General features: G+C 39.0%; 1 protein-coding gene across 2 annotated transcripts in view; it reads right to left on the bottom strand.

The window, feature by feature from the left end:
* Positions 1–936: 936 nt before the first annotated feature.
* The window catches only part of LOC131034106 (adenine DNA glycosylase), an 80198-nt gene continuing 58410 nt past the window's right edge, over positions 937–22724 (bottom strand). For both annotated transcript variants that reach the window (XM_057965481.2, XM_057965482.2), the window contains 3 exons: positions 1711–2324; positions 1500–1606; positions 937–1404 (listed from right to left, as the gene is read on the bottom strand). In XM_057965481.2, coding sequence (XP_057821464.1) covers positions 1297–1404; positions 1500–1606; positions 1711–2324 — 829 coding nt within the window. In that variant the 3' untranslated portion in view covers positions 937–1296. The remainder of the gene's footprint in view (positions 1405–1499; positions 1607–1710; positions 2325–22724) is intronic.

Raw genomic sequence — 22724 nt, 5'->3', positions numbered from 1 at the left:
CTTTTGATAGTTGGCAGTCTCACATAAAATATTGAATCACATGATCAAGCCGAAAGGTGATGCTTGTCAGCTTATATTTTGAACGAAGGCTGTGAATTTTATTGGAGATTCTCATCTCACCTTAATGTAGAGTCCCATTTGATATAAAGTACCAGCACATTGATGCTTGTAGTTTGATGTTAACGAAAATTTAGCCAATGCCCAATCTAGCAACTTACAAAATACAACAAAGATCAGTGAAAGGTAGCTAATTTAAAAGGCAATAGTAATTAACTATGGCTTGAAGTGGAAGCTATATATAGCTAAAGGTTACTAGCAGAGAACATTATAGTATCTCTTATTGAATTTATCAATATCTGTGCTCTTACCAGTGATTAGCCTTCTTACTTATTGAGTGCAACGGAGCTCAAATACTCGCCGGAAACAGTAAATCAGACCAGCAAGGATGTAAGTTAGCAACGAATGAAAAAAGTGACTAGACCCACTAGACCTTAACTCTCACAGTACCTTCTTACCTTTCTGCTCTTTACAAGTTAGCTGACAATAGTAAACTGAGGAAGCCAGTTTGCTGTGAGTACAAACTGGCATATGGGGATGAGTCATAGTGCTATTAATAACAGCAGTTACTAAATTGGAACAAGTTAGTGTGTCCATTTTACTTTAATATCTTGTTCGTTGGATCATGTATTATTTACAGCATGACTGACTGATGATAAGACTATATCTACCCCGATGAATCATATGTTTCAGAATTGCACAGAGAAACACAAATATTATAAACAAGTTAATGTCCCTTTTTTTTAAAAACAGTTTTCTATCAAATCAGTGTAATTGATACAGTATAAATATGCACTCCCTCAGGTATGGCCACATGTTATTAGCATATATATACTAACTACAAAAGACTAATTAGGCAACATTTTAAAGCTTAGGCCATGTTCAAAAAAATGGTTATTGCATATCCATTCTGTTCTTTCTCCAATTTGATAGTCAGTGATGCATAATGTACTCAGGCGATAAAACATCTCTTTAACTGCTGAACAGTTAACACCATCTATATCCTTAAGCTTCTGTTGATATATACTCTTTACAACTAAGCTTTAAATATGGGGAATTAGTCCCTCTTACAAGCACTGGTAGTACTTTGTTCTGATATTTGTTTTATCAATGTTTCTCAGTGCATATTTGAAGACAAGGATTTCAGATTATCAGAACTAGCATCCAGCCATTCACTTCACAAAACTGATTACAGAAAGTAGTTCATACATAGTAGCCTTAGGGAGGGGCACCTAGAAGTTAACAATCTTCAATGAACAAAATATTCTTTTTCTTTCTTTTTTTTCCCCTTGGAACAGATTCCGATTTTCCAGTCCCATTCTTAAATTCCTGAAGCATCACGTACACCTGCAAAGTCAAGGGCATCCATAACAGATCACTTTCATGAATTACAACAAAGATTACCTTCACAGTTAATGAACAATAAATCTAAAAAATAATACCTTTCTTACTCCACTTGTCAAGCCCATGCTCTGAATGGTTTTTGTATCTACCCACTTCAGAACTGTGTCATTCAAATCCTTAATTTTTGGCAGTCCATCTTTGTATGCTGAAAAGAATTGTAAAAAAAGCTAGCAGACTTGATCATCTTGTTAAAAATTATTCTGGAGTATCACTATAACACACAAAATCCAATCAGAGATTTCTATCTACCTGGCATATGTACAAGCATCCATTCAATGTACATGTGTAACCGGATATGAGAAAACACATGAATATACTTCCCAACTGACTTCCGCAAAATTACTTCAGATTTTCCAGGGGCAATAACAATCCCTAATGAGCTTTCCAGGTACTGATCCATGGCAGCCTTTAGTTCAATAGGGCTGAGACTTGATTTACTAACCAGGATAGAGGGAAACTCCCAAAGACCCGCAAGCAATCCTTTCTCTGGTCGTTTCACAAGAAGAAATGAATTTCCATCACTGTTTATGTCTTGAATACTTTCTGTTTTATATTCAGAAGACAATTCGATGACACAAACAGCTGCAAACTCCTCCCGGGCTATTGCCTTCAAAACTTTCACTGGATAATCAGTAACAGATGGTACTGTCACAACATTTGCTGCATTTTTCACTGTTAATAGAGACTTCTGTTCATTCTTTGAATCATACCTTCTAACAGTAGAAAGTGCATTGCAGTGTTTGGCAACTGGACAAGAAGAACATGCAGGACTAGTTGGGGTGCAGATGGTAGCACCAAGCTCCATAATTGCTTGGTTTAGATCACCCGGTCTCTTTGGATCAACAAGTTGGCCTGCAAGCTCCCTGCACACAGAATGCAAATTCAGAATCATATATCCACATTAAGAGCTAGGATAAAAAGGGAATCTGCTAACCCTTACAGGTATCTACCATAATATTAACTTCACTATTTTTAAATTTTCTTGAAAGCACCAGATCCTTGAAATTTGTATTGATCAACCATATGGATGTTACACTTAGGAGTTTGTGAAAATAATAAGCTGCATTGCAATATACACTTTGGCTTGAGTTAGAATATCATAGGTAACTCATAATAATGCCACTAAGATAAGCCCACAGAATTGTAGGAGTTAAGGACGTTAAGATGAGCTAAAACTTTAAAAAGGAAGTCATGTTTCTTTTTTCAGAATTAAAACATTTGGCAAACCCATAGCATATTTCTTATTTCTCGGTCTCAAGGATAAAGTTAGGGATATAATTTCATAATAATATTTTAAGTATTATTATTACTTTATTCCCTTTGACTGAAGAAGTTATCTATTGCTATTGTTATCAAACTCTTTTCTTAGAGCTTGACCATTTTTGTTCATTTCCACGTCCAAGGACAAAAAACTTTCGATGTACAGAATCTAGAAGACGAAAACCCTCTTGTTCACTTGAGATGATTCCATTCAAGGATCACAATCATGTTGACAGATTGCAATAATTACCAAGATATTCAATAATAAATTGAGAAGCAAAGTCTCCTTAAATAAGAGTTACAAAGGCTCTATCCGCGAAGGATAAGAAGACAACTAATGAAGCAAAAAGGATAAGAACGACAATCAGAAGAATATAGATATTCCTAGAGTCTATTGTAAAGACTTAATTGGCCATTATAAACTAATATTACAATATTATTTTTTTTATATTGAATATAAGGAGAGAACAGTTACAGTATCACTTTTAACATATCAGTATCAGGTACTCCATGTCAAGGAGAAAGTATATATGTTATCTGACTAAAGGTCTAACATACTAACAGGTCCTATACCTTTGTACAAACAGCCATAAACAGTGACCCAAAGACAAAGGGGCCTATACATCGACGCATATACAAAAAGAGCCATTTACATATGAACTTTGTGCCCATACATTAAGGATCATATACAAAGTGAATTCTATACCTATACCTATACCAAAAACTGACATAAGCATGAAAGATCCACTTGGCGGCTAATGCAATCCCTCGCACCTTAAGATCCGTGAGACCCAATCCGCCCATCTTCTTGCTTAGGCAACACCATTTCCACTTGACCAAATGCCACTTCTTATTACCTCTACCATCAGACCAAAGAAAATTCCTGATTACTTTCTGAATATCATTGATTTGGTAATTGTTGAACATCCACACAAAAGCATAGTAAAGACTATAAGAGGAGAGAATCTTAATATTACAATATTACTTTAATACCATCCCTTAATGATCAATCTACTAACTACACCAAGTTTATCCTGAAATTTTAAAAATTTGTCAAGACATAAGTGGGCTTGGTAAGAATGTATGCAATCTGACCCTCAATTGGACAATACTGCAACATCATCAATCCATCTTCTACAAGTTGCTTGTAAAATGACAATGAAGCTGGACATGTTTGGTAGGCTCATGCAAGATTGGATTCTTGGCAAGCTTTAATGCCCCTTGACTGTCACAAACCAAGGTTAAAGGCCTTGCTTGAGACATTTTCATGTCTGAAGGCATCCTTCAATGCCATACTGCCTCACATGCTACTTTTGCTCTTCTTCAGTACTCTACTTTCTCAAGGAAAGAACTACTGCCTACTGCTTCTTGCTGGTCCATGTGACTTGCACTGGTGCCAAAGTTGAAAACATAGCCAAAACTGGATTTTTTGTCATCAACAAAACTTGCCCAACATGAATCTATGAACCCAACCAGCCTAGGATCTTTGTTTCTATTGTACAAAATGTCAAAGTCAAGTGTCCCTTTCACATATCTCAACACCTGTTTTGCTAAAACTCAATGTTCCACCTTTGTTGATGTCATGAAAAATGTAACTCACAGCATAGCTCAAATCAGGTCTAATGGCTATAAGATAGATAAGGTTGCCCACTAGTTGTCTAAATGCTAACTCATTTATTACTTTTGAGTATGTTTTAGCTGAAAGCTTCAGCCCTTTCTCCATAAGTGTAGACGAGATTTTGTCAAAAAATAATCAGCAATTATAAAGACTAAAAGGAAGTGTCATATTAATTAGGTAAATAAGAATAATTTAAAAGGATTTAAGCAAAGACATATGTCCTCTTTGGCAGGCAAGTGTGTCACTGATAGATATGGCAAATGAAAGGAAGATTAAAGGCTAGAGCTCATTAATGAATCAATGTTAAATCAAGGAGCTAAACTTATATCAGGAGTTAGTGTGCTTTTTGATAAGTTTATATGCAGGTTGTTGCAGTCAAGTCAAAGCTCTCCTTGATTGTTCTTTTATAGGAACCAAAAAGTGAGCAGGGAAGGTTGGAGGCCAAACAAAAGGCAATGCAAGTGTTGGTGCAATCATATCAGGGTATTACTGTAAGAGTTTGGCAATTATTTTTTCATTTGACTCGCCAATTAGCCTAATTTTTGTGAAGGAAATTCTTGGGGTGCAAGCATTAGCAAGTAGAAAGAAGTAAAAGTAACAATATGTCAAAATTTCATCACAAATGTTGTGTATAACATTCCTGATTCTACAATCAGATTATGGCTTCCCTTATGCTTAAGCAATTCAAGGAGTCTAATCTAGCTAATGTAGAGAAATCCCTAAGGGAGGAGTTGAATGCAATGGCTTAGAAAGGTGAGGAGGGTGTGGGCTCAACATCCAGCCCAAGGAGAAAGTTGGAAAACAAAGAAACATTTGAGGAGCTAAGAAGAGAGGTAGGAGTGCTTCATGCCTATCACCACCATGATTGGCTTGAAGTTGGAAGTGATTATAACATTCGTATCTTCTACGGAAACTCCATTCATTAGTCTTTCCACCACATGAAGGTGTGTTATGGTGTCAGATTGCCTTCTTTGACAAGGTATCATTGTAAGTGCTCAAAGTTGCATGTGCAACATGTCAGTCCAATGATGATTTGGCGATCTCAACTCACAAACCTCAAAGGTATGAATTAATCTTCTCTCAACAATTTTTCACTCTCAATAACGCATCCACCATCCCTTTTAGCCCATTTGCCATCTTGTCCTTGTTAGTTTTTAGTGATCAGATTAGCAGTATAGAACAGAAAATCAGAATGCAAAGTAAATCATACACATAACACACATGTACCCTAGAAAAACCTCCCTCTTGGAGGAAAAACCCAGCAACCAAAGATCTCAGATCTGATTAGATTAGATATAGCAGCAGATTACAATACTGCCCTTCTAGGGCATACAAAAAACTTATCCGAATCACAGTTCAGGTCAGATTTGAACAATCGCCCAGATTGTTGATTGCAGATCTTGTGAGGGAGTTCACTTGCCCTAGAACAGATGTAGCACAACCTGAAGTAAGTTCAGCAGCGTTGGAGCAAGTTTGGCAACCTTGGGGCAAGCTCGGCAGACCTAGGAGCAGATTCAGCAGACCTAGGAAGATGTTCGCCCAGCTAGAAGACAATTTCACTGCCTTCAGAATGTAGTTCGGTGATCTTTTGGAGCAAAACAGATCACATTAAGGCAGATGATATTCACTTATGTTATTGTCACTTGTGACCTCAAGTCACTTCCTTTATATACATGCCCTTAACCGTTATGCCTAGGTCGGCTCTGGTGCCAAATTACAAATTCACAAGTTACATTATAGGGTCAGACCCATTTATAACCACAAGTTACATTCGCCATTATAGGGTCAGACCAATATCACAAGTTACATCGGTTAGGACCTGACCAATAACACTTTACAAGTTACATATTAATAGGTCCTGACCTATTGAATTTACAAGTTACACAATATCCCAAATAGGCCCATACACAATAAATTTTAAGGCAGAAGGCCACATTAAAATTTACCAAGCTAGGTCGGCCCAATCAAGGGATACGACCTAGCTACATTTTCAACACACCCTCTTAGCTAGGGAGGATCCCTTGATTAATCAAGTTACATCGTGACCATGCTTCATGGACTCTTTCCATGAAATCCACCATGCATTCTCATAGAGGATGAATTCAATATACATCATGGACTCCTTCCATGATATTCATCATGCATACCTGCAGAGGATGAATCCTAAGTACATCGTGGACTCTTTCCATGATACCCATCATGCACAACCGCGGAGGATGGATCCACCTTCCATTGCCCGCAGAGGGTGGAAGAGGTCTTACACCTCAAAGAAACTACCACCTTGCACTCTACAGAGGTGGTCCACCTTGCACTCCGTAGAGGGTGATCCCACCTTGCACTCCGTAGAGGGTGGAACGAGGGCTCTAACCTCAGACTTATCCCAAAGAAGAATGCAATACCACCATGCCTACTTGCAGAGGGTGGAACGAGGGCTTTCATCTCAACCTTCTCCCAGAAGATTGCCTTAACCGAGGGCTTTCACCTCAATCTTCTCCCGGAAGATTGCCTTAACCGAGGGCTTTCACCTCAATCTTCTCCCGGAAGATTGCCTTAACCGAGGGCTTTCACCTCAATCTTCTCCCGGAAGATTGCCTTAACCAAGGATATGGCTTCCTCTGAAACTGAAACAACAAACAAGCTCCCTCTAAAGCTGAATACAACAAGCTCCCTCTAAAGTTGAACCTGATCGTAGTATCATCAACTAAGCTATGTCTCTTAGTCTTCAGCCTGTGATGCTTCCTCACAAGATGTCTCGAAACCTTCCTCTCTTGAATACAATCATCATCTTTATGCTCCTCAGTTTGTCCTGAAAGCATTTACAAGAGGTTACTAATAGTTCAAGACTATCATACATGATTCACTATCCAATGAATTGATAACAACATGAAAAATTCAAAAAAATACTTCTCTTATAAGTTAATCCTCAACATTATTTCCTAATTTCGCTTAGCAATGGAATTACCATCCACTTAGGTCATAATGAAGCATCTGATGATGACTGTGTGACCTTCGGGCCTCGCCATCACTTATCATCTATCTTCAACTCAGTGACAACATGCAGGAGTTGCACGCAAGGATCACTCAAAGTTGTCAACACAGCAAACTGAAATAATAAAAGTAACCTTGATACTAATTTGCAGCATTTTCAACTTGCACAAACCAAGTATCATGCCAATGTTGGGAAATACAATACCAAATTATAGCTTACCAAAACACTCAGAAAATTATTGAATAAGGACATATCAACTTGGTAAGAGTTATTTTATGAAAGAGCAGATTTGTTAACTCAATCTGGCCAAACAGCTAGGTCAGCCAATAACAAACTTAATTAAATTCAATGAAACATCAGATGTTCACCTTGCAAGTGACTGGAAACTACATGTAAACTCAAGGAGCCATATAAACATTAATGATTAAAGGCAACGATTCTCACCATGTTAACCTGTCCTTACCTACTGACTATTATGGCCTGCCAAAATAGTAGGGCCCCTTCAATGTTCCTCCTTTCTGATTTGTTTCCAAACTTGTAGGAAGTAATGACATAATCAGCATAAAGGTATGGCCAGCATGAGGGTACGACCAGCTACAGAAGAACTGAACCACCGGTCATTAAGCCTTTCAAACACCTCCAAAAACTTCCGATATACTTCACGAATCTGTTAATCTGATTATGCTAATATGAACCTGGCTCTGATACCATGTTAGTTTTTAGTGATCAAATTAGCAGTATAGAACAAAAAATCAGAATGCAAAGTAAATCATACACATAACACACATGTATCCTGGGAAAACCTCCCTCTTGGAGGAAAAACCCAGCAACCAAAGATCTCAGATCTGATTAGATTAGATATAGCAGCAGATTACAATACTGCCCTTCTAGGGCATACAAAAAACTTATCTGAATCACAATTCATGTCAGATTTGAACAATCGCCCAAATTGTTGATTGCAGATTATGTGAGGGAGTTCGCTTGCCCTAGAACAGATGTAGCACAGCCTGAAGTAAGTTCAACAGAGTTGGAGCAGGTTCGGCAGCCTTGGGGCAAGCTCAGCGGACCTAGGTGCAGGTTCGGCAGACCTAGGAAGTTGTTCGCCCAACTAGAAGACAATTTCGTTGACTTCAGAATGTAGTTCGTTGATCTTTTGGAGCAGAACAGATCACATTAAGGCAGATGATATTCACTTATGTTATTGTCACTTGTGACCTCAAGTCACTTCCTTTATATACCTGCCCTTAACCCTTATACCTAGGTCGGCTTTGGCGCCATTACAAATTCACAAGTTACATTATAGGGTCAGACCCATTTATAACCACAAGTTACATTCACCATTATAGGGTCAAACCAATATCACAAGTTACATCGGTTAGGACCTGACCAATAACACTTTACAAATTACATATTAATAGGTCCTGACCTATTGAATTTACAAGTTACACAATATCCCAAATAGGCCCATACACCATAAATTTTAAGGCGGAAGGCCACATTAAAATTTACCAAGCTAGGTTAGCCCAATCAAGGGATAAGACCTAGCTACATTTTCAACAGTCCTATCTCCAAATCAAGTTCCAAGTCTTTGCACGTGTTCAAAAACCTTTAGCAAATCCTCAATAGGAGGGTCACCCAAGAGACATGTCCTTTAAGTTATAGGGTTGGCTGAGCGACCAACCTAGCAAAAGGACTAACCTTGTTGTCTTTTGGAAAGCATGATTTCTTTCAATTCCAACCAATTAACCTATGTTTTTGGTTTCTGATTGAGAGTTCTCTAGTCCAACTGAACCACCACTCCTAACTATTCCTCTTCTCCCAACCAATCTATCTTTCACCCCTAAATTCCCAATCATTCCCCAATGATCTCTCAATCATTCTCTTGTTCTCTCCACGTCATACCTCTATGCATGGATGAACTACTCGCCACTCAGCAAAACTCGCCAAGGCTTGAAAAAAAAAATTCGGGAAAAACTCTGCGAAAAACTTGGCAACTTAAAAACACACTTAAATTTAATTAAAAATGCATTTTTTTGCAAAATTTAATGAGAAGATGCATCCAATGAGTCAATAAATGAGAACACTAAAGAAACAAGCTGATTCTAGATATATTTAAATGCAAAGTGTCTACAAAATCACATCCTCATGAGGAATGCAGATGGCTGGAAGCTTGGAAGCAAAATAGTAAATAGTTTTTGTAAAACCAAAAGTAAATACATCATTACAATTACAACTTCCTCTTCCCAGCTCTAGCAAAAACTAGGGGAGAGGTAGAACTAGAGGGTCTAGTCCTAGAAGTCTGCAATGGGCGTGACTGTGCCTCCTCACTCGGTATGGTTGGCTTGTCCTCCATCCTGGATGAAGCTATGTCTCCACCTGCTTCTGGCACTCATCCTCTTCCTCCTCAATGTCATCAAGTGTGAAACCAAATCCACCCCCCTCCTCCTCCATTGCCTGCCTCTCCAAATCAATGATGTCATCCTCGGAAAACAATGGAGGTTGCTCCTGTGATGTCCAAACATTGTAAGGATCTATATCATCCAAGTCAATTGGACCACCTTCTACTTCCTCTACCTTCCTTACGTGCAATCAAAGATTATATTGCACGAAGACAAGGTCATTGAAGCGTTTTTGAGCTAGCTTGCTCCTCTTCTTCATGTCAATGGCCTCAAACAAGCTCTAATTGCACTCACAACTAGATGAACTACAAGGTTGACATAAGATTCTGAGGGCAAATTTTTTGAGATTTGGGGTATTACTACCCCAACTTTGCACCAAGCATCTGCATATTTAAAAATTAGGTTGAGAGTAGCACCCCTCGCCAGGGTCTAAGGGTGAGAAAGAGAGGGGTAGAGAGATAGGTCTAGATCTTGGGGGAGAGAGGCGAGAGTGAGATGGAGTGTGGTAGAGAGAGGGATAGAGAAAGAGTGATAGGGAGATAGATAGGTCTAAAATTCGAGGCAGATAAAGTGAGTGGGAGAGAGAGAGAGAGAGAGAGAGAGAGAGAGAGAAAGAGAGAATGTTGATAGGAGCATACTGATTACTGAAATTTGACTATCTGAAAAATTAAAAGATCTTCTAAAACCTAGAATTTGCATCATAACTCCTAGAGATCTGAAACCACTCTCAAACATCCTGCCAATATATACATGAAATATAACTTAAAGTATAAGAAAGGAAAAAGACATTGAAATGCCACTTATACTTTATGTATATATTTCATGTATATATTTTGATGAAGAGAATGAAACTGACCTAAAAAAACAAAAATAGATAATTTTTTGACATGTTTGGGCCTCTTTTTTTAGTGTACCCAAGTTTTTTATAGAAACTCGCAAAAACTCAGCAAGTACTCGACGAGTTTTTTGCAAAAACTCAGGCGGGTTTTTCGGCAAGTAAAAGTCAGCAAAACTCGACGAGTTTTCAAAACTAGCCGACTACTCTGCGAGTTTGCCAACTATGCTCTTCCAATCAACTCTGCAGTTCTCTCCCAATCGACCCCACTTATGGCCTTGACTTTCAAAATATAAATACACCCCTTGTTGGTGTCTGTTTTATCATCTACCAAACATTAGGATAGGATACCCGAAGGTATTCTATCCTCTCCTGAAAAATCACTACTGATTCCAAGGTCTATATGTCCGAACAAGGGACTTTAGTGGAATAGCTTCTTGGGTAGTGTATGCTGAAATTTTCAAGGGGGACTTACGTTTGACAAGTATTTTTGAACTGCTGGACTTAGATGGATTTAGCAATTTAGGCTCTTCTTTTTTTTTTTGGATTTTCTAGGATTTAGACTTTCAAAAGAAAGGGAAAAAGAGATAGGGTTTAGGAAGGCTAATCTAATCCTACAAATTTCGGAGACGGTATCAACTGGGTGCTTTCGAGAAACCAAACCTTCCTTCGCCACACTAGGGACAACTACACAAGGCCGGTGCAATCTTCAATGGGTTGTGCTTATGATCGAGATGTTGGGATGCACAGGGGATGGGCTCAGACTAACTTTGCACGGTAGAATGGAAATCATCCATTTACCAAAAGTATGAGTGGAAATACACCATCAATTGACACTTATCAAATCCTTCATTCAAATTAACAACAATGAAAGCAAATCTAAATTAATTCTAACTAAGTGTTGAGGCAATTGAAACCATGCAAATCATTCATATAATAGAGATTACAAAGCAGCGCACATGCAATATATTATTTGGAAATGACCTTAAGCAACAATACATCAAAAACCTCACCCTTTTCAAATGAGAGGCCACTTTCCTCTTTCAGAAATTCAACGTATCTGGACACAATGAGCTTGACCTCCTCCATGGTGACACTTGGCAAACCGCCAATCCGGAAGTCGATGAGGTCCACATCGTCAATGCATGTGGCAAGGATGCCTTCCCACTCCACTGCTTGGGTGAGGAAGTTGTCATCGATGGAGAGGAAGTTTGCAATCTTCGAAAGATCGCCTTTGTTAATCATCCCTGAATCTCGGAAGAAGCTTGCCTGAATCCTGGCTCTCAGGTTCTTTGCTTGTAAATGCTTCTCCCTTAGGCTTTCCTTCTTCCAGATCTCTGACGCCACACGGAATACCTTGCCCAGGATCTCTCTAACACTTGCCTCTGTCTCAAAACACTTGGTCTTGGATTTCTTCAAAACCTCAATCCGAGTGACCAGAGCATAGTACCACGTGCCGAAGTCGTACTTGTCTCCTGTCTGTATGATGCCTGAATCCACTAAGCTCCTCTTTGACATGCCTCGGATAACCTTTAGGTGAGGGAGTATTTCATTCTGAATTTCATCCACTTCTTCCCAATTGGATGCTAGATCCTGGATACGATCAATCAACAAAGAAGTTGCCTCATGTGTTGATACTAAGTTTTCTACCAGGGTGTCAACACGTACCAAAGCGTCTGAAATCCACTCCTCCTCTTGAGTGTACAATCCCTTCATATCATCATAGTCCTTCATTGATCCCTATTGAAGAGGCTATGGTGGAGTAGCCGGGACTTCATGGTTGAGCGGGCTGGTAAGATGGAGAACATACTTCTTCCACTGTTGGTTCTCTTCTTCCACTTTCTTCCTCTTTTCCTTTTCATGAGCCAGCCTCGTCTTTAGAACGTTGCAGGAGTCATCAAAATATTGGATCTCTTGGTCCTGGGTAGGCTTACCCATCTCTATGGTGGTAACCTTGTAATCATTTGCGGTGACATTGATTGTCCTGAATCTGGCATTGTCTCTCTGAATCAAGGAAAACTTCATGGCTGGTTTGGGCGGTTTAGCTATAGCGGATTCATTCACCTTCTCCAAGAATGTTGCGGTGACCTCCTCGATTGAGTGGGCCTCCTTGGGAACCTTGGCCTTTATCCTTGCTCTCAGCCAATCCGGAATGGTTGATTGTTCTATAGTGTTCCGATCAAACTCATCATCTGCCTCTCCTGGGTTCGCTGGTATGCCATCCAAGAAGATTGTAGGGGCCTCAATCTGCCCCCTGTCTGGAGTTCGGAAGACCTTCTCCACCACTTCCTCAACTGGCTGGGAAAGCACTCTTACTTCATCATCAATCACACAAATGTTCATCTCTTGCTCCCCAATTGTACTCTGATCAGGCGCAATGGAAGCAGCACTTAGGATGGAGTGACTTTCGCTGGATTCTCTTCTCTCACCTACAGCCCTTTTCCCTGTGACCTTTGTGGAGCTTCCACCCAACTCCTTCCTCCTTCGAGACCCAACACTTTCTGGATTCCGAGCATCACCGGCGGAGGTACAAGGATTGACGGACAGAGTATCATCTACTCCCATTAATTCATAAATTAAAGCCACACCTTTGGCCTTCAACCGTTTTGTCTTTTCAGACGCCCACCACCTTGAGTACTCAACCACCGACCTCATGAGGTCTGCTAGATTTGATTTTTCTCCCTCTGTCCAATCTATCAAGACTAAGGGTTCATTCTTCATCTTCTCAAAACCTGGTTGCTGAAGTTCTAGGCTTTCTTCTACCTGATCGGCAACTTTGAATACTTTCGTTGCTCTCACCATACTCAAAGGAATTCTTGACCAGAACCTCTTCCGGATCTCGAAACTATCGGCTGCATTAGCCCAATAGTCTTCTAGATCCAGTCTGTGCTCAAACGTTGTCCCTTCGATCTTCTTTATCCTATGGAATGGATCGAAATCTTTTCTTGCCTTGTATTGATAGAAGGGATACCAGGCTAGTTCTTTCTCAGTGGTGGTTGCAGCCTGTGATGATGGACATGTTTCCAGCCCATTACCAATTGTAAGTGAGGACGTCCCTGCCTTCTTCTGCTTATCCCTTTGAATCACTATATACTCCTCCAATTGTCTCACAACCTCGAGCAACACCACTCGGATGGTAGGGTAAGCTGGAAGCTTGTATGGAGGCCCAAAGAATCCCTAAATTCAGAGGTAAGTGAACTTTGGATATTGGATGTACCAACACCCGAACCGACCGATGAAGTCCATAGACTCTTGAGAGAGCCTCTGGTGCAGGCCACCTTGAAGGTCCGGGTAATGTGCATCAGGAAGGTATCATTCACCCTTTTGAAATGGAACTTCTCCTCCATGTGGAGCTGGGGATAGCAATCATATACTGGAAATTGGTTCTCCTTGTTCCCAACTTCTCCTCTACAAGTGAGACCTCTGTACCTGTAGGTCCTGGCTAAAGAATAGAACAAGTAAGAACTCATGAAGAAAGTCCTATTCGCCTCCAGATTCCTTAGCTGGTTGTCCAGGTTGTCGCTGATCATACGGGCCTAGTCTATCATTTTTACTCCATTGATCATTTCATTAATGAAATAATACATCCAAGGTTCGAATGGAGCTCCTTGAGGATTTCCTATTATTCTATTGAGCAGGACAATCATGTCCCCAATGTCCTCCTTGAAGTATGCTCGCACTAGGCTCTTCCTCTGGAGTTTGGAGGCGCCCTTTCTCGGCTTGTCTAGCCAGGAATGGTTAACTATGGCATCATATTCCTCCAGGTGGTCGTGGTACAGACTGCCAGCTTCGTCCTTTGTCATATATACTGCGTTGTGGTACTCAAGGATCCTGAAGGCCTCTCTAATGGCCTCATCGCTAACATTCGCCAACACTCTTCCATCAGGTGCAACAATATCCTTACTGATGGGGTTGTAGTGTTTGGCACATTCAACTACGAGTTCATTGCACTGCATGGTGGGGAGGAAGCCGACAACGTGCACGATACCACTCTTCATCATTTTTCGCGCAATGGTGGTAGGCACAAGGTTGTCCAGACCAAACATTCGCTTCTTAAACTCCCTCAGATTGATGTGTCCGAGGTTGGTGTCGCTGATGTTCTTCCACTTTGAAGTCATCCTCGATTCTGGAGGAGCATCTTTGTCTACCTGGAATTTCATAATGTATAAGGCCTGCAGACAAACAATGGAAATTTTAAATTTAGAAAAGGATTTGCAAAGTTTTGAAAATAACGGGGCTGCGAAATGGCTAAGTGTTGGAAAATTTTCCCCTTTTTTATTCTCATACTTAGCCATAAAAATAGAATTTTCACCTTAAAACCCTCAGTCTTAAGGTTGGTTGTGGTTACCACCAAGTGTCAAAACTTTCAAAAAAATTCATACTTAGCCAAAAAAAATGATTTTCTTCCTCCAAAATTTTTTTGAAAAAAATCATTTATTAAATTCTGGAAAATATTCAGAAAATTCACAATTTTAATTTCACCTCTGACTTGGATAGGAGTAAGGCTAGACTTTTCTCCAAAATATTCAGAAAATTCAGAAAAGTTGCCTTTCTCCAGAAATCTATAAACCTTCTGCCAAAAACTATTATCCCACTTCCAGCAATATCTAGAATTTTCTCCAGATGATCTTCAAACTGACATACTTTACTAAGCTCTCCTTAGTAATTTTGAACTTCTTGGTGTAATAATGAAGTTGATAATGAAGTATTTGTAGACAAGGTTAAACAAAACCCCTAAAATCATCCAACTCATACTTCTAATTCTAAAAAAAACTTTCCATTTTGATTTAAGTTTGAAGATATTCATCAATCCTCCAATATTCCCTTTCAAAAAAAAAACTTTCCATTTTGAATTAAGTTTGAAGATATTCATCAATTCTCCAATATTCCTTCAATATTCTTTTCCTCAAAAAAACTTTCCACTTTGGATTTATTTTGAAGATATTCAATAATCCCTAGATATTTTCTTCATTTTGGATTTAATTTTGAAATCTCTGTGGATTTTGTGACATCATGTTGACTTTGTTTGACCTTCCATGTGTAGGTTGATTTTTCAAATTTTATCTCCATCTTCTTCAAATTTTGGCGGACTTTGGATACCTCTCCAAGGTATGGCAGACTTTGGTGACATCTCCTCAAGACCCTCCTAGCCTATGGCGGACTTTAGGCATCTCTCCTAGCCTATGGCGGACTTTGGAGGTTGCTCCCAACACTTGGCAAGCTTGTGCGGACTTTGTTGTTAGCTCCCACATGACCTCTCTAGGGTGTGGCGGACTTTAGGCAAGGCTCCTCTTGCTTGACTTAGCATCTTGGGCGGACTTCTAGCAAGGTTTCCACATGACTATGGCGGACTTTGGTGTCTTCTCCATCTTGGGCGGACTTTGACCACTCCTCCTCCTTAGCCTCCCAACCTTGGGTGGACTTTGGAGAGTGCTCCCACAAGGCCTCCAAATGCATGGCGGACTTTGGCTAAGGCACCTTCATGGCCTCCATCATTGATGTTATTTGGCTAAGGCATTGGGGCGGACTTTAGCCTTTGCTCCAACATGGCCTCCTTCAAACTCATGGGGGACTTTGGTGAGAGCTCCTTCATGGCCCCCCCTGAGGTGTGGCGGACTTTAAGGATAGCTCCTCCATCACTTGGGCGGACTTTAGCCTTCCCTCCTCTTGCTTGGGCGGACTTTGGAAGGCTCTCCACATTGACCTCTTAGACCTTGGCGGACTTTAGAGTGAGGACCTTCCTAGCCCTTTTACCTTGGCGGACTTCAAAGTGTGCTCCCATGTGACCTCCCCAAACATGGCAGACTTCAGGGTGAGCACCCACAAAGCCTCCTAAGGCATGGCAGACTTCAGGCAAGGCTCCTTCATGGCCTCTCTTACATCGTGGTGGGGTTTGAACCTGCAAAAATACTTCAAAACCCTTGTTAGCCAGACTTAGAATAATTTTCAGAGAAATTTCAAAATTTCACAGTTTAGTCTAATTTAATCGGATTAACTTGAAATTTGAAATCCATGCCTAGGTGGATCATCTGAAGCAGCAAAAAACCTAAAATCTAGGGATTTAGCTTTTTAGGTCAAAACTTGGATTTTTCGAGTTCCGGTCGAAGCTAGTCAGTGGTACAAGTGTAAACCCTAGGTTTGCACCCCGAAAAAGCAAAAAGCCTAAATCTAGGGATTCAGCTTTTTAGGTCAAAACTTGGAATTTTCGAGTTCCGGTCGAAGCTGGTCAGTGGTACAAGTGTAAACCCTAGGTTTGCACCCCGAAAAAGCAAAAAGCCTAAAATCTAGGGATTCAGCTTTTTTAGGTCAAAACTTGGAATTTTCGAGCTCCGGTCGAAGCTGGTCAATGGTACAAGTGTAAACCCTAGGTTTGCATCCCGAAAAAGCAAAAAGAAGACATCCCTAAAAAATAGGAAAAACTTTCTAAAAATAGCCATACCGGGGATCGGGCTGAAAATGCCAAAAACGAAACTTCCTAAAAAATAGGAAAAAGCAAAAAAAGCAAACTCTCTAAAAATAGAAAGTCGTCCAAATTCGTCCAAATCGATTGCGATCTTCGTCCTTTGGCCTTTCTAAGCACTCTGGTGGTGTTCACACTTCGGAATCACATAACTTGCAAAAACTAACTTTCAATCGTCAGGGCCTGAAATGCTCTGAATTGGACAAGGCTTGGTGAAACTGCAGCAAAAGGTCACAGGACGCTAACAAAACCCTAGAAAGCAGGAAAATCAGAGGGTCCCCAGTAGCAATGGGGCGATGTGTGGAAAAAGGTCGCAACACCCCCCTCTCTTGCTTTAGGGAACGTTGATTATCATATTGCATTCTTGCTATCTTTGTTTCAAGTTCTCATTCCCTAGTGAATCACCTCTACAAGATCAAGTTCATGCATTCCAAACCCCATTAGCATTTTTATGCTCATACAAGACTTCATGAGCCTCTTGCTTTTGTTATCCAAGCTTCAATCATTTTGTCCCTTAATGTCCCTATCTTATTTCCCATCATCAAGTGGACCCAATTGTTGAAGAGGAGGATGCACACTATGGTAGATCTCTAAGGAGATAAGCCAGGTGGTGACACCACTCTTTGTTTGACAAGTTCTTTATTTGATTTGGATAGGTAGTTAGATTAGTAATTAGCAAACACTCTTGCCCTTGGTAAAGAAAAATTGTTGCAGAGGAGAATATAAACTATTCTAGATCTCTAAGTAGATTAATCAAGTGTCGACACCACTCATTGTTTGACAAGTTCTTTATTTGATTTAGAAAAGTAGTTAGATTAATAACTAGCAAACACTCTCGCTCTTGGGAAAGAAAAATTGTTACTCTTGGTTAGATTAGAATTTTTTAGCTTTACTAGATCCAGATTTCATTTCCAATATTGTTAAATTAGATGCATTTTTCTTCCATTAGATTAATTAACATTCAAAATCAAAACTCAAAAAGACCAAAAATAAATATAGAAAACTACATTAGGGAAAAGCCATCCAAGCTTTGCACTCATAAAATAAGTTCATTTTCAAGTAAAATAGATAATTAGATTGCATTTAAAAATCGAGAAAATACAAAAAGAAAGTTGCATTAGAAACATCATTAAAACCAAAACCATCAAGAAAACAACAAGAAAGAAAGCCTTCAATTTCATCAAAAGGCACACAATGTTCAACATTCAACCAATCAAGAATGAATGATTTTGTCAATAGGCACACAACATTCAACAAAATAAACAAACCATCCTTCTTTCTCATTTCAATGATAACCCCCAATGTGCCCTAGAGTGATGGAAGACTAGATAAAAGCAATAATAGATAAAATTAGGGAAAACTTGCCAATTCAAGCGAACCCCACTAAAGAAATCATTCAAAAACAAACCCAAATATTGCAACAAGTAGAGGAAAACACTGTAAGGACTTACATCTTGAGAATATTCCAAATTTAGGGTTGAGTCATAGACCACTTTCGAGAAGAAACTATAGTGTCATAAATTGTATCCCTTTACAATTCCACACTATGTTTAGACCCACTTTGATGTTTATGCATGATTGTGCTCAATTTTGGGACCGTTTTCATTAACTTAGTGCTTTCCCCTATTCACAACCTTTTTCACAACTCAAATTGCTAGGACTTGGGTGTTGAGCACCCTTGTGTTGATGTATGTGGTTAGCAGCAGGAGATATCCCAAAGCTATTATTACACTATGTTTTATATTTGCTAGATGAGCCAACCTTGATGAAGCAATTCGTATATTAAATATGAAATGAATTTAATTAATTAATGCATGAGTCATGTTGTTAAGGGCCGACCCTTTGTGAAAGGGTGCCACTAATGTATATATATATGAGGTGCGACCTCATTCACTCAATGATTCGAATATTCATTTGAATACAAGAGCAGTCCAAGTAAATAGCAGAGCAGATCGAATAATAGAAGAGTCGTTAGCATACCAAGACAAGTAATTCTATTCATACGAATAGTGCTCGGGGGAGACGATAACAAGATATCGTCTACGATTGGGAAGGCAACAGATCTGAGTCGTTGCCTATGGTTAAACGAGCACCCAGTTAACATTTTTGTTGGCTTACATCTCTGATCTGAAATTCAACACCTTGCCCATGCAATTTGATCCCAAATTTCAAAGATGAATGTCAACTTTGCAAATAGTGAGAATTTGCCCTCCGATGTTGACCTTCCCTAAAAATTAAATTCAAAAAGGAGTAAGTTGAATATATATACAACTCTCTCCTTCATTTCAAAGTCCTATCAACTCTGATCTATCAATTCCAAGTTCAATCAAGCAATTCAAATCAATTGAGCACAAATCTGCAATCAAGGAGCAAAGCCTTCAAGCATACAACTTTGTTACAGCAATCATGATCAACTACGTTGTGTTTCTTTCTCAATAAAAAAAAAAAAAACTAAATTGTGTTTCTCCATGATGAAAGCATGCACTAAAATGTTCTAGCAACATCAAGCCCTGTGTGAGACTTAATGCCAAGGGTTTCATAAGTGAGGTAATATTTGTCAATTTTTCATTTCTATTATTGTTTAGCCTTTGTCCCTCTTAGGACACACAATCTCATCATAGCTGTTGTGGAGGTGGTAACACCAACATGGAGTTTGACTTAGGCAAGCCCCTATATAGCACAATTTTCATGTGTAGGTTTATATCCAACTACAAAACAGGTACAAGAATACAAAGCAGACTGTCACAGTTTGCATCAACTTTTGAACAAGCAAAAACACCTGGACTAGGGTGCCTAGCACCCATGTCCAACTGTTTTAGACTGAGTTTTTAAGAGGCAGACCTACAAAACCTCCTGACTACATCTCTTTACCGGTAAAAGACATCTTCAGACCAAGGCACCCAGCACTTCAGTTCAACACTTTCAGCTCCAATTTCCAAATTCAGATTCCTTTCTACATCTCTTTTCCAAATCTAGCTTACTATGTCTGTTATCTATTCTGTAATTTAGTGTTATTGCTGAAAACACTCATTTTGTCATCATTAGCTCTATCACATATCGATCTCATTTCCAATGCAACAAAGGAACAGAATCCAAGTATCCAACTCTCTTACAAGGACTAGTTAAACCTATTCATGCTCCAATGATTTGTAATGGAAATTTGAGATCTTACTTTGAATTCATAAGCCTAGGATCTCATAGCCACACATTAGCTTTTTGGTGAACCTAACACAGCTTACATTTGCAAAAATTTTGATCTGTTAGTATATCTCAGATCTGATTCACTTGCATATATGTCTAATTTGGATCCATTCGTTTCTGAGTTTGCTGTGTATGTGCTTGCATTTAATCAATTGGTTAATCAGTCATATCATTGTTCTTGCATATCAATAAATTATTTGGTTAATCAATCACATTATTGTTATTGCATATCAATTAATTATTTGGTTAACCAATCACATCATTGTTATTGCATATCAATTAATTAATTGGCTAATTAATCATATCTTTGTGATTGCATATCGCTTAATTAATTGCATCATTGTCATTTCATATTACATTTGCAATAAATTTTGGACCTTGTTTATGAATTTCATAGCCCATTGTTCCAAATCAGAGATTCCTATAAGAAAAAATTACTGACTCATGGTTTCTCATACTTTGACTAGTAATGGAGTTGAGCCTAAGTGCAAACGCCTATTTAAGATTGATGAGCATTTCATTTGCTCATCAATCTAATTCAATCCCTTCGAGAGCAGCGAATTTCTTCCAATACAGAGCAATTGAATTGCAGGTCAAACTACAACCTGAGCAAATTTCATCATACAGGGCGCCATTGACAGCACTTAGCATTAAGAGAGTGCAAATCCCTCCATCAGCACAAGCAAATTTCAATCAAACTCCTTCAACATGAAATGATAATATAAGAACAATCAGATCACAACAGAAAAGACCTGGAGCGGTCTGTTTATCAGACATTGAAGATGATTTTTATCAAAGTTTTGAGGTGATTTACGACAACCTGAGACGATTTTCATCATAGCCAAGCAAATTGCAAGGCAAATCAGACTCAAGATGCAAGTTGGTAGAAAGAGACATATGAGCAATGTCCACATCTGAAAATGCCTTTCCAGAATTTCAAAGAACATTTCCAGATTATTAAGGATGAAATCAGAACTTGCTAACATTCATTTTTCTGGAAATAAGGATAAATTTATGTGTTTATAATCAATTCGTAATCATGATTAAGTGTTTTCTCTGTCTTTTCAGGTGTGATGCAAAGGGTAGTGCATGGAATGGTGGTGGATGCAAGAGAAGGACATCACAACTCCATGACAAGAATGATAATCAGAACGCTCAAGGCAATAAGGACTTCACCACAAGGAGGAGGTTATCAAGGTATTCAAGATGTTCAAGGTTCAAGTCATATAAGGAAGCGAAATGCTCAAGCATGAAGAGGGACATCACAACTTCAGCGATGCAACTGTAACAAGGGAGCTTGTTAAGGATTACCTTGTACAACAAAGGAAGAAAACATTACACTATGCAGTATTCATCAATGCAAGACAACATCAAGAAGACTTACCAACATAATTGAAGGAGTCCAATTTCTAAAATGAAATGAAAGATCAGCATCTTCAAGGCAAGAAGGAGGGTGAAACAATCCAGCAACATGAAGGATTCATAAATACCACAGCAAGGGTGAGGCAATCAAAGTTAAGGATACTCCAGCAATAGGAAGAATTCCGAGGATGAAAGATATTATAACCTTGCAAGAGAGAGACATCATGACATCAGGCAATGCAAGTGCAACTATCAACATACTTAAGGTGATGACAAAAGAAAATAGTGCAAGTAAATGCTACAACTACAACGACTTGGATTTCCTTCGAAAATCTAAAGCTCAAGGTCAAGTGCATCCGAGGTATAAAGAAGATGATGATGAAATATGGAGAAGATCAAACGTAAACATCATGAAGTCATGAACTATATCAAGGAATTTAAGTCTAAAGCAAGGATCTATGCATAGAAATGCAAGGTGAAATACAACACGAAGACGAAGTTCCCAAGTTACGAGATGAAATTGTGTAAGAATAAGGTGATCAAGGAAAGATAGTTTTAGAAGAGTTAAGTAAAGTTAGCTTGATCACTTAGATGATGCAATTTGGGAATACGTCCCATCTTCATCACATGGACCAATTTGAAATGTTGGAGTATCAAGATATATTGCTCAACCACAAACGCTTGTGATGAGTTACAAGGAGTAAGTTGGGGTGGCGACAACTCACCTTCATCCACCAATTAAGGTCAACGTGTCCAAGTTCAAAGAACCTGATTCATTCAAAGATAGAGCGAGTGACACATGTCACTTCATCAAATATTGTTTATCTTACCTAACCCCGATTCCTATTGGTTAGAATTCAATGTTGGACATGTGTCCATTATAATGTAATTTTCTCATTGGCCGAAAAAAAGTTAGTTGTAACTAACCTAATTTGGGTTCTATCTTGTAAGCTTGGCAATTAAATTGGATTTGATCCTGACCATTAATTTGTAAAGAGAAGTTTATAAAAAGGGCTTGCTCTCCTCATTTGTAAAGGTTAATAGTTCAATAATAGACAATAGCTAGTGATTAGAACTAGCAATAGAGTAGAAGGAAGCTTGAAATTGTTGCCAAGTTATGTTGAAATCAATTAAATACT

The sequence above is a fragment of the Cryptomeria japonica genome, chromosome 10, assembly GCF_030272615.1.
Source record: "Cryptomeria japonica chromosome 10, Sugi_1.0, whole genome shotgun sequence".
Taxonomy (NCBI): domain Eukaryota; kingdom Viridiplantae; phylum Streptophyta; class Pinopsida; order Cupressales; family Cupressaceae; genus Cryptomeria; species Cryptomeria japonica.
This window is presented reverse-complemented; position numbering and strand designations above follow the sequence as displayed.